Source organism: Crinia signifera, chromosome 8 (assembly GCF_055691185.1).
Source record: "Crinia signifera chromosome 8, ASM5569118v1, whole genome shotgun sequence".
Lineage (NCBI taxonomy): Eukaryota > Metazoa > Chordata > Amphibia > Anura > Myobatrachidae > Crinia > Crinia signifera.
The window spans coordinates 55,109,709-55,127,508 of NC_139224.1; the positions used below are offsets into that span (position 1 = coordinate 55,109,709).

A 17,800-nucleotide genomic window follows, 5' to 3' on the forward strand; every position below is an offset into this window, starting at 1 on the left:
TCTAACTAAATAATCTGCTTCTTTGTCTTTTTTTTTCACATTTCTAAGAACCTAATAACCTTTTCTATTTCAAATGGGATGTTGCTATGGGTAACCAATCAGATACTATATAACATCTTCCAGAAGGTGGTAAGTAAATAAAGTAGATTCTGATTGGTTGCCCATAGCAACATCCCATGTGAAATAGAACTCTCATCTTAGTATATTTCCCCCCATTATCACTTTGCAGCAATATGTGCATCTACCCTTAATAGTAGCGCAGCAATTCTTAGAAACTTGGCAAAAAAAGATGAGAGAGATCTTGTCAGTGATGTGCAGAACTAGTTTAAGCCAGTAGGTGTCAGTGCATAGTGGTGGAAGATAAATACTGTAGCTGGCCTATTATTTGTAGTAGTTGAAGCACCGCCTTGTAAAAATAAATCGAGTATTCCAATATTGTTTAAAGTAATTCAGAAATGTCATCAAATTAATCATATATTTTATTAGCTTGTGATAATTCGAATAGTGAACAAGGAGCAATAATAAGTGAATACATCACAGCTGTAGAAATTGCACCCTGGCAGAAAAATGGGATTTTAGAAAGAATAAGCCTTAAATTGTGGACTAGTAACCAGTTTTACATTGATTACCGAAATGACACTGATCACAGAGAGAGAAAGAGATATAAAAGAGATATATTATTCCTAAACTTTCCTTATGAACAGTGAAACCGTGACATCACAACACGCAAATTCTAAGGCCCTTATTCTGGTTGGTGCGGCCGGAGCCGCACACGGTGCTCCGGCCGCACAAACCAATCCCCGCCCACGAGACGGATCGCCACGGCCGTCCGTACACGGACGGCTGGCGATCCGCATAAAAATGGTGGGGCGTACGCCCCCACCATGGTGGGAGCTGCCCCCTGCATTCGATGGTCGTCGACCATCGAAGGCAGGGCCGCACGCCACAGCAGCTCCCGCAAGCTGAGACCACACGGACAATCGTCCGTGTGATAGCTTGTATGGGGGCTGAGAGCTGACATCCGGCGACGTCAGCTTTCCGCCCCCATCAGTGGCGTCATGCCCTAATTAGCATGCATACGCCCCGCGTTTGCATGGGAACGCCCATGAAACGCGGGGCGTATACATAGGGAAATGAGGGTATGAAGCCCCTCACGCCCCTATACGCCCCCTTTGCGGCGGACGAAATACGTCTGCGGCGAATGGGGCTGCACATGCGCAGATTGACCTCTGCGCATGTGCAGACTAAAAACATCGGCGGTACGGCCGCACGCGGGCCGTACCGTCCGATTCAGAATAAGGGCCTAAGTGATTACATCAGAAGACACTATAAATATATAAGATATTTTTTGCAGAAGGTGTGTGTGTGTGTATATATATATATATATATATATATATATATATACTTCTTCCTTCATCTTGGAATATGTCAGCACCAAATTGTCTATCTTCGTGTATGGAATGAATAAAAAAAGATTAGTTTTGCTGAACTTAGATCTCTTGATGTACAGATGGAGTCCCTCTTGTCCTTGCCCGGCAGACAAGGACTACATTAAACTGGGACGCACGTGCGCCCCAGTCTCTCAGCGGCTAGGCAGTGGGTCCCTGCCCATCTCCGCTTCAGGGACATGGGCAGGGTTGGGGGGGGGGGGGTCGTCTTTATACTTCCATACTTTTTCTATACTACTAAGGGTATTATGTGTATAAGAGGCACTGGGGCATTATATGTGTAAGCAGCATTATTATTGTGGTCATTAGGTGTGTAAGGGGCACTACTACTGTGAGCATTGCATGTGTCAGGGTCTGTCAGCGTGCACTGTTCCTTTATAATGTATGGTAGGGAGGGCACTGTTGAGGGAAATTACTTTCATCAGCTTTCCAGGACCACTTTAAGCCCTTGCTAGTATCATTCAGCAACACAACAACACAACAGATATAACATTTCCCACAGCATTTCTATAAATGTTTCAACTAATGATTCACATGCTAATTTCCTCCACTATTATAACTATAACAATTACAACTGACATTAACATGCAAAGATTTAGCTAAGTGGTTCATCCAATTACAAATAAATTAATTTTACCCTCTTACATTGTTGTTAAAACAATGATGCTAAAGCATGTAAACTGTTAGGCAAAAATCCTAAATTTTCCTAATTCTTAGTCAGCACCAAAAAAAGCGTTTTTTGTTAAAGTAATTTATGGGTACTTCCTCCTCTTTGCGGCAATTGTTTACGCTACGGAACTCTGTACAGCGAGCTGCAGCGGCAATAGGATGGCGAACAGCGAGGGTTATTTTTGGCGACTATCAGGTCAGGATTCTTTGCGCACTACTACTCTGGGTCCACGCCACCACCCTGGGTCCACACCACCCATTTGTGGTGAGAGAAGCGAGCCCACGAGAGAACGGTGATGCTGGTTCCCTCGCAGGAAATCCTTTCGTAGCAGTTAAGTATCGGCTAGTGTAACTGGTGTAGCGGTGGCCGCAAAGATGAGGATGTACCAGATTATGTTTTGTCAGAGAAGGTTCTGTAGGCATTTTGTTACTAAGGGGAGTTTATTTTGACATAATATTCTCCTAATTATAATGACATTTGTAGATTTTTCCTCTATCCTTTACATTGACAATAGACAACACAAACAGGTTTATTCAGTCATCTTCATGAGCATGAATACCAATGGCTATACCCAATATTACAAGGTGAAATAATTGAGTATATTTAGATAGATTTATTAAATGCTAAATATTTCTAGTTATAAATCAGAAGTGATTACATTTAGGGGAGATTCAGGAACGCTCGTTGTGATCTGAACTCGTCCCCAGCCCTGATGGTCAGGGTTTGCGCATTCCATGCGCACTGCAACAAAAAAATGTACATTTTCTGTCAGTATATTAATAGACTCCATTGTGCACAGAACAAGTATACTTTCCTGACTAATAAAAGAGATTAAAATAAGAGTTCAAAATAAGACCATATTTTCAGCTGTCACTGGGGTTTAGTTATGGGATATCTTGAAGAGTACACAGTTATGTATCTGTCAATTAAGTATTAGGAAACAGAGGAACCGAAATCTGGAAACAATATTTGTGCTGATGTTATGTCACCAACAGTATGAGAAATGGGATCTTACAGTTATACTTTTAGATGATATGAAAGTAAACAATGGGGTAGATGAGAAAAGACAACAGAATTCCTGTTTATACACAATAAGACATATCAGAACTAGGTGAAAAGAGACTACATTGGCACTTAAGGTCATTGGTAAAACCTTCCCTCTAACATTTCTGGAGTCCTCCATAAGGACATTAACCCCTTCCCGACATTTGACGTACATTTACGTCATGGCCGGGAGGTACTTCCCGACACATGGCATAAATGTACGTCATGAGTTTAAACTGTCACTGCGTCTCGAGACGCAGTGACAGAGGGACGATGTCTGCTGTCCCTGACAGCAGACATGTCCCTGCATGCCCAGGGGGGGCTGCGATGCCGCCCCCCCGTCGGCGATCGCTGTGATTGGCTGTTCAGTGTGAACAGCCATTCACAGCGTTTTCCTGTGTTACCAGCGAATCGGACGCTCGGTAACACAGGTGTCAATCACCGCCGGGCGTCAGGGGGCATGAGGGGGTCATCGGTGACGATGACACCTCACCCCACCCTCACCCCACCTGCCCCCAAGGCTGTGATTGGTCCGTGGGACCCACGGACCAATCACAGCCAAGGCGCGACATTTAAACTGACGGTGACTGCGCTGCAGACGCCATTCCGGTCTGGAATAGCGTGCAGAACGGTCACCGTGCCTGCCTGCCGTGAATACCGACCTGATCCTTGCTAATACTTACCTGATCCTTGCAAATACCTTACCTGATCACCTTATCACTGCTTGTAGCGTGCTGGACGCTTCCTGGATCTGACTTCCTGAGACCTCCTGCTGCTGCTGCAGTGTGATAGAGAGATAGAGAGATAGAGAGAGAGATAGAGAGAGATAGAGAGAGATAGTGACAGAGAGAGCTATATTTTGTGTCTGCTACCCCCCCTTTTTGGGGGTGCAGGGGTTTTCTATATATAAATAACTGTCAGTGCTGCTGCTGCAGTGTCATACAGTGATAGATAGTGATAGATAGTGAGAGGTAGAGAGATAGAGAGATTTGTGTCTGCTACCCCCCCTTTTTGGGGGTGCAGGGGTTTTATTTTATATATATATAACTGTCAGTGCTGCTGCTGCAGTGTCATAGAGTGATAGATAGTGATAGATAGTGAGAGATAGAGAGATAGAGAGAGATAGTGACAGAGAGTGATAGAGAGTGTATATTTTGTGTCTGCTACCCCCCCTTTTTGGGGGTGCAGGTTTTTTTTTATACATATAACTGTCAGTGCTGCTGCTGCAGTGTCCTAGAGTGATAGATAGTGAGAGATAGTGAGAGATAGAGAGATAGAGAGAGATAGTGACAGAGAGTGATAGAGAGTGTATATTTTGTGTCTGCTACCCCCCCTTTTGTGCTGATCAGTATATCTGTGCTGATCAGCAACTTTTTGGGGGCGCAGAGGTTTTTTTTTTATATATATACCTGTCAGTTGCTGCCAGTTGCACTGTCAGTTGCACCAAAGGTTGTGCACCTGCTGTCCCTCACTGGTAATCAGTGTCGCATCACTGATCACCTTTTTTTTTTTTGTGAGTGCTGTGGGGTCTTTTTTTAATTTTTTTTTTACACACACTGATTTTGTGGGTGTCCTGTGGCCACTGTGCGCCGATCAGTGACGTACATCACTGATCAGCTTTTTCGGCACAGGGTTGATCTATTTTTTTTTTTTTTTTGATCAGATTCCTGTTGCCTTTGAGCGCTGTTCAGTGACAGACGTTACTGACCAACATCTGTGCTCAATTTTTGGCGCAGGACCTTTTTTTTTTAACCCCTTCAATTTTTTATTTTTAACCCCTTCATTTTTTTTTTTTTTTTATTGGTATAAAGTATTTTTTTTTTTTCTGCACTACATACACACTACATATCCCCCGGGTTGAAATAAAGTTTGTACCCCCCCCTACACTATACACGTGTTGAAACATTTCACTACCAGTAACACAAAAATAAAAATGGCATCCCAAATGTCCTCCCAAATGTCCTCCCAAATGTCCTCCCAAATGTCCTCCCAGTCATCCAGGAGAATGTATTCAGTGGAGGAGGCATATGCCATGCTTGCCTCTGACTCTGACACAGGCAGTGATGCAAGCGGGGAATTTGAAGGATTCGTCTTAAGCTCCTCTTCCTCCTCTGGTGATGAGGGACCCCCTCAAAGACGCCCCCGTAGATCAGCTGAGATTCCCCCCCCAATAATTGATCTAGTATGGACCCCACCACCAGACAATTTTGAGCCCCAGGTTCCTGAGTTTTTGGCCATGCCAGGAATCCAATTTGATTCCACAGGTCTCAGAGAAATTGACTTTTTCAAATTATTTTTCTCTGATGATTTTATAAATTTAATGGTGGACCAAACTAATTTATATGCCCAGCAGTTTATTGCTCAAAACCCCACGTCATCATTTGCTAGGTGGACCCCTGTAGATGCAGTAGAGATGATGACGTTTTGGGGTCTGGTGTTTCATATGGGCATAGTAAAAAAGCCAGAAATTAGGCAATATTGGAGTACAGATGTTCTGTACAGTACTCCATTTTACCGTATGGCCATGCCCCGGACTCGATTTGAGACAATTCTTAAATTTATACATTACACCGATAATGCACAGTGCCCACCCAGAGATGATCCCACCTTTGACCGGCTATTCAAAGTCAGGCCGGTCATTGATCATTTCAGTGCCAAATTTGAAGAGGTGTACATCCCTGAAAAATTTATTTGTATCGACGAGTCCCTTATACATTTTAAAGGAAGGGTTAAATTCCGCCAGTACCTTCCCAGTAAGAGGGCAAGGTATGGCATAAAAATGTATAAACTGTGTGAAAGCACCTCAGGGTACACCCACAGGTTTAGGGTTTATGAAGGGAAGGATTCAAGAATTCAACCGCCAGAATGCCCCCCCTCCCTCGTAGGTGTTAGTGGGAAAATTGTCTGGGATTTAGTGCACCCCTTCCTGGATAAAGGTTATCACCTCTATGTGGATAACTTTTACACTAGCATCCCCCTGTTTAAGGCCCTTGGTTCAAGAGGTACAGCAGCTTGCGGTACTGTGCGCAAGAACCAAAGAGGCCTCCCAAAAACGCACATTGCCCAAGTAATGAGAAGGGGTGAAAGCAGGGGAATATGCAACGAAAATATGTTGTTGGTCAAATATAAGGACAAGAGGGATGTCCTTATACTGACAACAATTCACGGAGACAGTACCACCTCCGTCCCTGTACGAGGTACCAGTACCCACACCTCAAAACCTAATTGTATCCTGGATTACAATAGGTACATGGGCGGAGTGGATCTTTCAGATCAGGTACTGAAGCCGTACAGTGCCCTGCGGAAAACAAAAATCTGGTACAAGAAGGTGGCCGTGTATATCATCCAGATGGCACTGTATAACGCTTACGTGCTATTCCGTTCTACCGGCCAGAGGGGGACATTTATGCACTTTCAAGAGGAAGTCATAAAGGGCCTAATATTTGGGAACCAGCAGGCAGAGGGCCCCAGTACTTCTAGTACTGGCCCCCGTATTGTACCAGGGCAGCATTTTCCTGATGAAATCCCCTCCACTGGAAAAAAGGGCAGGACACAAAAAAGGTGCAAAGTTTGCTATAAAAAGGGAATAAGAAAGCAAACTATTTTCCAGTGTGACACTTGCCCCGACAAACCCGGCCTATGTATAAAGGAGTGTTTTAAAATATACCACACATCTATGGAATATTAGGTTCATAATTTCACCGTGCTTCGGGGGTCTTGCTAATGCCACATAGCACCCACCATTCATTCCACCAGAATCTGAGCCGCAAAATCCAAAAATCACTCCTTCCCTTCTGAGTCCTGCCATGCACCCAACTGGTATTTTTTGGTCACATGTGAGGCATTGCCGTACTCGGGAGAAATTGGGGCACAGATTTTGGGGTGCTTTGTCTCCTTCATTCCTTGTGAAAATGAAAAATTTTGAGCCAGAACTGCATTTTTGTGTAAAAAAATTTAATTTTTCATGTTCACTGCCCAGTTTTATCAAAATTGGTGAAACCCCTGGGGGTTTGAAATGTACACTATACCCCTAGATGAATTCCCTGAGGGGTGTAGTTTGCAAAATGGGGTCACTTGTGGGGGGGTTCCACTGTATTGGTGCTTTGGGGGTCTTGCTAATGCGACATAGCACCCACCATCATTCCACCAGAATTTCTGCTGCAAAATCCAAATATCACTCCTTCCCTTCTGAGTCCTGCCACTTTTTGGTCACACATGAGGCATTGCCGTACTCGGGAGAAATTGGGGCACAGATTTTGGGGTGCTTTGTCTCCTTCATTCCTTCTGAAAATGAAAAATTTTGAGCCAGAACTGCATTTTTGTGTAAAAAAATGTAATTTTTCATTTTCACTGCCCACTTGTATCAAAATTGGTGAAACCCCTGGGGGTTTGAAATGTACACTATACCCCAAGATGAATTCCCTGAGGGGTGTAGTTTGCAAAATGGGGTGACTTGTGGGGGGGTTCCACTGTATTGGTGCAACATAGCACCCACCATTCATTCCACCAGAATCTGTGCTGCAAAATCCAAAAATCACTCCTTCCCTTCTGAGTCCTGCCATGCACCCAACTGGTATTTTTTGGTCACATGTGAGGCATTGCCGTACTCGGGAGAAATTGGGGCACAGATTTTGGGGTGCTTTTTCTCCTTCATACCTTCTGAAAATGAAAAATTTTGAGCCAGAACTGCATTTTTGTGTAAAAAATGTAATTTTTCATTTTCACTGCCCACTTGTATCAAAATTGGTGAAACCCCTGGGGGTTTTAAATGTACACTATACCCCTAGATGAATTCCCTGAGGGGTGTAGTTTGCAAAATGGGGTCACTTGTGGGGGGGTTCCACTGTATTGGTGCTTGGGGGGTCTTGCTAATGCGACATAGCACCCACCAAAATTCCACCAGAATCTGAGCTGCAAAATCCAAAAATCACTCCTTCCCTTCTGAGTCCTGCCATGCGCCCAAATGGTATTTTTTGGTCACATGTGAGGCATTGCCGTACTCGGGAGAAATTGGGCACAGATTTTGGGGTGCTTTTTCTCCTTCATACCTTCTGAAAATGAAAAATTTTGAGCCAGAACTGCATTTTTGTGTAAAAAATGTAATTTTTCATGTTCACTGCCCACTTGTATCAAAATTGGTGAAACCCCTGGGGGTTTGAAATGTACACTATACCCCTAGATGAATTCCCTGAGGGGTGTAGTTTGCAAAATGGGGTCACTTGTGGGGGGGTTCCACTGTATTGGTGCTTGGGGGGTCTTGCTAATGCGACATAGCACCCACCAAAATTCCACCAGAATCTGAGCTGCAAAATCCAAAAATCACTCCTTCCCTTCTGAGTCCTGCCATGCACCCAAATGGTATTTTTTGGTCACATGTGAGGCATTGCCGTACTCGGGAGAAATTGGGGCACAGATTTTGGGGTGCTTTGTCTCCTTCATACCTTCTGAAAATGAAAAATTTTGAGCCAGAACTGCATTTTTGTGTAAAAAAATGTAATTTTTCATTTTCACTGCCCACTTGTATCAAAATTGGTGAAACCCCTGGGGGTTTGAAATGTACACTATACCCCTAGATGAATTCCCTGAGGGGTGTACTATGCAAAATGGGGTGACTTGTGGGGGGGTTCCACTGTATTGGTGCAACATAGCACCCACCATTCATTCCACCAAAATCTGTGCTGCAAAATCCAAAAATCACTCCTTCCGTTCTGAGTCCTGCCATGCACCCAACTGGTATTTTTTGGTCACATGTGAGGCATTTCCGTACTCGGGAGAAATTGGGGCACAGATTTTGGGGTGCTTTTTCTCCTTCATACCTTCTGAAAATGAAAAATTTTGAGCCAGAACTGCATTTTTGTGTAAAAAAATGTAATTTTTCATTTTCACTGCCCACTTGTATCAAAATTGGTGAAACCCCTGGGGGTTTGAAATGTACACTATACCCCTAGATGAATTCCCTGAGGGGTGTAGTTTTCAAAATGGGGTGACTTGTGGGGGGGTTCCACTGTATTGGTGCTTGGGGGGTCTTGCTAATGCGACATAGCACCCACCAAAATTCCACCAGAATCTGAGCTGCAAAATCCAAAAATCACTCCTTCCGTTCTGAGTCCTGCCATGCACCCAACTGGTATTTTTTGGTCACATGTGAGGCATTGCCGTACTCGGGAGAAATTGGGGCACAGATTTTGGGGTGCTTTTTCTCCTTCATACCTTCTGAAAATGAAAAATTTCGAGCCAGAACTGCATTTTTGTGTAAAAAATGTAATTTTTCATTTTCACTGCCCACTTGTATCAAAATTGGTGAAACCCCTGGGGGTTTGAAATGTACACTATACCCCTAGATGAATTCCCTGAGGGGTGTACTTTGCAAAATGGGGTGACTTGTGGGGGGGTTCCACTGTATTGGTGCTTGGGGGGTCTTGCTAATGCGACATAGCACCCACCAAAATTCCACCAGAATCTGAGCCGCAAAATCCAAAAATCACTCCTTCCGTTCTGAGTCCTGCCATGCACCCAACTGGTATTTTTTGGTCACATGTGAGGCATTTCCGTACTCAGGAGAAATTGGGGCACATATTTTGGGGTGCTTTTTCTCCTTCATACCTTCTGAAAATGAAAAATTTTGAGCCAGAACTGCATTTTTGTGTAAAAAAATGTAATTTTTCATTTTCACTGCCCACTTGTATCAAAATTGGTGAAACCCCTGGGGGTTTGAAATGTACACTATACCCCTAGATGAATTCCCTGAGGGGTGTACTTTGCAAAATGGGGTGACTTGTGGGGGGGTTCCACTGTATTGGTGCAACATAGCACCCACCATTCATTCCACCAGAATCTGTGCTGCAAAATCCAAAAATCACTCCTTCCCTTCTGAGTCCTGCCATGCACCCAACTGGTATTTTTTGGTCACATGTGAGGCATTGCCGTACTCGGGAGAAATTGGGGCACAGATTTTGGGGTGCTTTTTCTCCTTCATACCTTCTGAAAATGAAAAATTTTGAGCCAGAACTGCATTTTTGTGTAAAAAAATGTAATTTTTCATTTTCACTGCCCACTTGTATCAAAATTGGTGAAACCCCTGGGGGTTTGAAATGTACACTATACCCCTAGATGAATTCCCTGAGGGGTGTACTTTGCAAAATGGGGTCACTTGTGGGGGGGTTCCACTGTATTGGTGCTTGGGGGGTCTTGCTAATGCGACATAGCACCCACCAAAATTCCACCAGAATCTGAGCTGCAAAATCCAAAAATCACTCCTTCCCTTCTGAGTCCTGCCATGCACCCAACTGGTATTTTTTGGTCACATGTGAGGCATTGCCGTACTCGGGAGAAATTGGGGCACAGATTTTGGGGTGCTTTGTCTCCTTCATACCTTCTGAAAATGACAAATTTGGAGCCAGAACTGTATTTTTGTGTAAAAAAAATAATTTTTCATTTTCACTGCCCAGTTGTACCACAATTGGTGAAACCCCTGGGGGTTTGAAATGTACACTATACCCCTAGATGAATTCCCTGAGGGGTGTAGTTTGCAAAATGGGGTCACTTGTGGGGGGGTTCCTAACTTTTAGCATCTTATGGTGCCTAGAAACCTACATGGTGCCTAAAAAATAATCTCATAAAAAGGAGGCTCCAAAATCAAGTAGGTGCTCCTTCTATTATGAAGCCTGTGGTTTGGTCACCGTGCACACTAGGGCCACATGTAGGATATTTATGAAAACAAAAGAATTGGGGGAATCAATTTTCAGTCACATTTCTCTAGTAAAATGTACTGTGTTCCTTAGAAAAATGTATTAAAATTGCAAATCTGCAAAAAAAAAGAAATTTTGAAATTTCACCTACACTTTGTTTTAATTCCTGTGAAACACCTAAAGGGTTAACAAACTTCCAAAATGCTGTTTTGAATACTGTGAGGGGTGCAGTTTTTGAAATGGTATCATTTATGGGGGTGTCTCACATACAAGTCCCTCAAAGTCACATCAGAACTAAACTGGTCCCTAAAAAAATCAGTGTTTGAAATTTTCTTGAAAATTTGAGAATTTGCTATTCATATTGTAAGCCTCCTAGTGTCCCAAAAAATTAAAAGGAAGTTGAAATAATGATGTCAACATAAAGTAGACATATGGTCTATGTTAGTTATTCACTATTTTGAGTGGTAAGATTATTTGTCTCACAAGCAGAAAATTTAACATTTTGCAAATCGCTAAATTTTCCATTTTTTCACGATATTTTGGTATTTTTCACAAAAAAACACAGACTGTATCGACCCAAATTTACCACTAATTTGAAGTACAATGTGTCACGAAAAAACAATCTCAAAATCACTGGGATAAGTAAAAGCAAAAAAAAGTTATCCCCACTTAAGTGAGACATGTCAGATTTGAAAAAAAGAGCTCTGTCAGGAACGCAAAAACTGGCTCTGTCAGGAAGGGGTTAATTTAATGCAAAATATCAGAGAAGGGTTAATATAACAGGGCACCTTCAGGACACGGGGACTCACCGCCTGAACAAAGGCTGGTCTGCTGACTTTTGACCGTGTTATTTTGCTAGCTGCACAAACATACAGTACAGATTTTCTTTCGGTTTGGTACACTTTTGACAAATAAGCCATTTCTGTTGTCGAAACATGTATTTGAATATGAGTTGCATCGACCTTCATTGAGTAATTAGTTCACCAGCTATCTCAACTTTCTTCATGCCGACTGCTTTTAAGTTACTAATTTTGCAGGTTCATAATCATAGGACCCAACTCTCTTTTCCTTATTCCAGCCCAGTTATTTTCCATTTGTTCTGTTATTTATAATAGTGGGATTTTTTTTTATGATAGAATTATGGTTTTGGTGAGTGGTTATCGGACAGGTGGAGATGTTGCCATAAATTACATTAAAATGCTTAATAAAAAAATATATACAAAAAAAAAAACCATCAGAAAAGACCCAGAGTCACAATACTGTATAGAAACATAGAGACATGGAATTTGCCAACAGATAAGAACCATTTGGCCCATCGAGTCTGCCTTTTTTTAACCATATGGTAGGTTATCTTTCCCCCTGTTGAAGGGATTAGTGCGTTGGATGAACAGTAGGCGGGTACGTGCATTGGATAGTTTTCATGCCCACATACTGAATTTTATTAAATGCTTAGCCATTTCAGTTGGTCAAAAATGCCCATATTGTTTAAAATATCCTACCGTATGTGGGCAGCTTAAAAGATGGAATTGTTTTAGTGGCTTTTCAACAAAAACAATTATACCAATTTATACCGGACTGGACTACAATATTTAACACTATTCTGAAAAAAAAACTACTATACAATCAGAGAAACCATCTCACATAGCGTACTCCCACACCAGATGCATGCATGCAGGTCCACTCAGGTTCAATGCGCTCGGGACTGTGCATTGGACCCGATGGACATCAAATGCATCCGTTTTGGGCTGATCAGTCAGGAATGGGTGAAATAGGCCCGAATTGCTGTAGTGTATGGAGGACTTAGATTTTTTATTTTTTGGGGGGCAGATTTTTTTTTTTGTGCAGGGAAATAACCGGCTGCTTTATTTTTACAATGCAAATTAGAATTCAGTTTGAACAGCCCCACCCAAACCTGCACACATTACTTGCATCTCCTGCAGTACAGCATGATGTTGCCCAGTTGTGTGTTTTAACAAGGCTGGATTAGGCCATAAGTCCAAAGACCTGTCACTCACTGCATATTAACTGATGGCTTCAGAGCGAGTTCTCATTTCTCTTTCCTTCTTCTGTAGTTATTATCCACGGACCTCACTGGAAACCAGGAGCAGTTTATCTACAGAACCACTAAGGTACTGGTAAACACATTGTATTACCTGGCATATTGTTATCGGGTGTTATTGTGATCGTTTTGTTGACAGTAAATAGACTGACAGTCAATAGTTTGACTACTAATGATCGACAGGCCAAAGGTTGACACATGATAAAGGTTGACATGCATTAGGTCAACCTTTTCAAATAGGACAAGGTCGACATGAGTTTTTGGAAATTTTTGGCTGTCTGTTTTGAAAACTTCTCCCGTGGACACTGTATTAAGGTACCGCATCCCATCGCATGGCCCGCTGTGCTTGGTGCACTATTATATTCTCCCTCTATGCCCACTGGGATGGTAAAGTATGAACAAGTCGTTTTTTGCAACAACAAAAAATCATGAAAAACTGATGTCGACATTTTTCCATGTCGATCTTTTGGTTGTGTCAACGTTTTGAACATGTTGACCTAATGTATGTCAACCTTTTTCACGTGTCGACCTTTGTCCTGTTGACCAATAGTGGACGACCTATTGACTGTTGACCTTTATACTGTCAACCTATCGGCACCATACCTTGTTATCTACTCATCATAAACAATTGTGAAGTTTATGTGTGTATTTGATGAACAGTTTCTTGGTTGTTTTTTATACCATAAGTTTTTATACAGCAGGTAATTGGAGTCCTAATGTAACAAACTCCTACACAAAACAAAGCATTACTATGCTTCCCTTTGATGATATCTCTCACCATACCCAAAATCCCCATACACACTAATAGAGAAATGGGAGCAACAGCTGCTGCTGCATTATTGAGGACTCCCTCGTCTAAACTTGTCCAGATGAGGGTGTGTACATAGTTAACGATATTGATATTGAGTGTACACACAAGGCCAGATTGTGAACAATCTGGCCTAGTGTGTATGGGGCTAAAGACAGACTGTCTTCACAGCATAGGAAAAAGGCAGAGATGCTGAGCTTTCAATCCAGCTAATAAGGTTCTGCCTTAACATTATCGGTCTCATCAGTATATACACACTGGGCGGTATTCAATGAGCCTGATTCGCCATGTTTTTATGGCGAATTTGTGCTGTTTGGCGAATTTCTGACTAAAACGGTGAATCACCCTATTCAATGACCACATGGCGAATACATTTCAAGGTTTTTTTCACCATGATTCACCGAGTAGCAATCGCTATCTTTTTATGGTGAAGTGGAATGTGAACTTTTAAAATAAAGTGTTTTGTTTTTTACATTTGGTGTCAAAAAATCAGGAATTGTATTCTGAGGAGGGGCATGCTATTTTTATTCATGTGCTGTAAGCACATGAATATATATTTAATTAAAAAGTTTTTTTTTTTTTTTTTTACACAGCAGCCAGCAGGGGGCGCCGGAGCCGAGCCGCTCATTACATATTCATATATTCACTGCACCCGATCGTTACGATCGTGTGTAGTGAATATACGCTCCCCTGCTGGCACCCCCGGGGGGCAGCCTGTGCTGCCTGGCACCCGGGGAGCCCACCTACCCCCACAAAGTTCTGGGGCAGGCAGAGAGACTACCATCTCTCTGCCTGGCACCGTCCTCAGGCTCCCTGCGGCAAACGCCGCAGGAGCTCATATTCGCCAGTCAGGGGCAGCGAGCCCCTGACACGTTGAATACCGGAGCCCGCCGGCTCCGGAACGTGGCGAATGTGCAGCGAATCCTAAACAGGATTCGCTGCACCTCGCAGGTATTCTCATTGAATACCGCCCACTGAGTGATTTTCGCCCATCTAAGTGATGTTCCCGGGGTTGGACTTTCCATAGCAGGACCCTATGGAAAAACCGCTATCCACCCTGTCGCTCACCTGCTGGTAATACCAGCAGATGAGCGGCAGGCCCAACGAAGATGTGGGAGCGCGCATCAGTGTTCACCGCTGCCCCGTACACACTGGGCGACTTTAGAGCTGAAAGCAACTCAGTCCACAAAACTGAGCTGCTTTCAGTCACCCAGTGTGTATGGCCCTTAAGGTGAATTTTGATTGGATGAAAAAGGTTTTCACAGGTATACCATTAAAAAAAAAACAGAAACCCCCCTCCCCAAGTAGGCATCGCTACGCCTGCGCACACAGGGGTACGCCCAACATTTCTATGAGCACGCCAACCATTTTTGTGGACATGCCCATGAAACTGTGCCCTGCGTCCGCCCCCTGCCCTCCCATCCTAGAGCAAACGTCCGGCGAGTATTCTTTCCACTGAAAGATTTTGCTCCAGGGGTTTGCACATGCGCGTATTCTCGTACGTGCATGCGCAAACCCCTAACAGCAGATGGAGAAGCAAATTTGGCATCACCGAGCGGGTCTGAATTGCCCCTAAGCCTTGGTGGTAGGTGAAGTGGATGGAGTTAAAGTAGCAGCCAATCAGCTCCTATCATTTTTCAAACCCAGCCTGTAATATAGCAGTTAGGTGACTGGTTGTTAATCTATCTCTATACACATTATTTCTCCCTCAAATGACGGCTATGCTTCCACCATCAAAATGTTTGATGTGGTGGAAAATTTCCATCCCATCAAATGATTTACAAATTAGCAACAAACCTTGTTTGGACATGCACAATAGCCTTGTAGCGCCGATGGAAGAACGGTACTGGGGGTGTGATTGGTGATGAGATTGGGGGCAGTGCCTGGATAAAGGTTGGCACTGGAGGCAGTATCTGAAAAAGTCAGAGTACTGGCTTTTTCTGTCCCTACATGCATCTTGATAGTTAAAGACTGTGGGCCAGATGCACTAAGCTTCAAAAGTGATAAAATGGAGAGTGATAAACAGCCAGCCAATCAGCTCCTACCTGCCATGTTACAGGCTGTGTTTGAAAAATGTCCGACAGGAGCTGATTGGCTGGTTGTTGATCACTCTCCATTTTATCTGTTTTTTGAAGCTTAGTGCCTCTGGCTCCAAATCTGTCTGCTTCCACTGATCATTATGCCCAATTCAGAGAGCTGCAGCCATGGACGGTGAAGCTCTCAGCATATTTTTTCAAAAAGGCAACCATCACAACATCATTGTTCCTTACCATTTGATGGCGGCAAACATTGGAATGACACCATCCAACGGTCCAAACACTACTGTTGCAAGTAAATAATTGATGGTCAGTAAACATCAACCATTGATGTCCGTCCCTATCAATCACTAAGACCACTATCACCACGAAGACTAATACTAATTACCACAGCGCGCATTCTTGACTGCTGCACTGCCTGCTGCTGTGTGCTCAGGACTGCGAAAGGCTTCCATCCAGAGTAGTCTCCTGGGAGGCAAAGCGTTCAATGCCGAACCTCCACTGACCAGTAGCACAGCTGTGTGCCTGTCAGAGAAGTCTGACAGGGTCCAGGCCAAGTAAGTGATGGTAACTCACTGACTACGGTAGCACCCACTTCAGTGTAGCTCTCTATGCAATTGCTTACCCTACGCAGGACTCCCCTGAATTTAATTGTTTTGGCAAGCGAATATACATTTTGGTGCTACTTGATGGGATAAACGCTCTAAAGAGCCAAAAAGGGGTGTGGTCTCACAAGAAAGGGGCATGGTTACACAATAGTGCCACCATAATTCAAAGTGACTGGATACCTGGTGTAACGGTCGGTCGACCCTGATGATGTTGCTGTGGTAACGATCTAACTTTATAAAATTAAAGTATGTACATTAATAAAGAGGACCAGCCCGAGCTGTGTGCCTCTCCAGTTGCAGGTCTTCCATGGTCAGTATATTATGTATTTTGTTTGTGTTTTGATTTGATTGTGTTTCCTTTATACCACTTTCACATCGCCGACACGTTTTAAAAACCGGTATTTTAAAACGGTAATTAAAACGGGTCAGAGCCTTACATTGCCGCAGATTACCGTTTTAAATACCGGTTTATACCCCTTTCACATCGCACTTTTAAAACGGTAAATTGCCGGTTTTTTTCCCTTTTTAAAACGTTTAAGCCTGCACTGTGAATGCATAGCATTGTACCCATTCACATTGCACAAAAAACGGCAAGGAACCGTGTAGGACTCTGCTTTTTACACGGTTCGAAATGCCAGTTAACTTTAAACGGTAAATCGGCTGTGGTGCATTCACAGTGCAGGCTTAAACGTTTTAAAAAGGGGAAAAAACGGCAATTTACCGTTTTAAAAGTGCGACGTGAAAGGGGTATCAGTTGAGCCATTCAGTTGTGATGATTCACTTACAGCAGGGATGGGGAACCTTTGGCCCTCCAGCTGTTGCTGAACTACACATCCCATACTACCGTTTTGCTATTTGGCCATGCTAAAACTGTTGCAATGAATGCTGGGATGCGTAGTTCGACAACAGATGAAGGGCCAAAGGTTCCCCATCCCTGACTTACAGGTTTGATTTATTTTTTTATTTTTTCTTCCGACGACGCTTCCACATTGCTTCATTACATAAGCAATCTGTTCCTCCTATTTAGAAAGCAGCGAGGTACTTTATGTCTTTTATTGGTGTCAAATTTAACAGTGCATGCTATAGCTACGTGATGCCTGCAGAAGGGGGTGTATTTGGGCAGTACCAGGCAGTGAGTCATATTGTTATGACCCAGTATTTCTGTGGCAGCTGCTGAATCTTGAAATAATACCTTAATTACTCTGGGCTGCTGCTGTCAGTGACTGTCAGGTCAGATGGCTGGCAAAGATTTCATACAGGAGCAGGCACTGGCAGTTAGAGGATCTGGCGGCGCAGGCAAGCAGGCAGGAAGCCTCAGGCCAGGAGTCATTTCACGTTGCCTGTGACTCAGCTCTGCAGCAGGACACGGCACCCTCACAGCTTGGCTCTCTACGCGGATGTGTAGCCCGCAGAGTAGACGTTCTGTCTCTGGCCTTGTG

General features: G+C 43.4%; 1 protein-coding gene across 7 annotated transcripts in view; it reads left to right on the plus strand.

The window, feature by feature from the left end:
• The window catches only part of IQSEC1 (IQ motif and Sec7 domain ArfGEF 1), a 781,720-nt gene that overhangs the window by 515,240 nt on the left and 248,680 nt on the right, over positions 1–17,800 (plus strand). For 5 of the 7 annotated variants that reach the window (XM_083156421.1, XM_083156428.1, XM_083156420.1 and 2 more), the window contains one exon: positions 12,923–12,979. The exons of the other annotated variants lie outside the window; for them this stretch is intronic. In XM_083156421.1, coding sequence (XP_083012547.1) covers positions 12,923–12,979 — 57 coding nt within the window. The remainder of the gene's footprint in view (positions 1–12,922; positions 12,980–17,800) is intronic. 7 annotated transcript variants of the gene reach the window in all.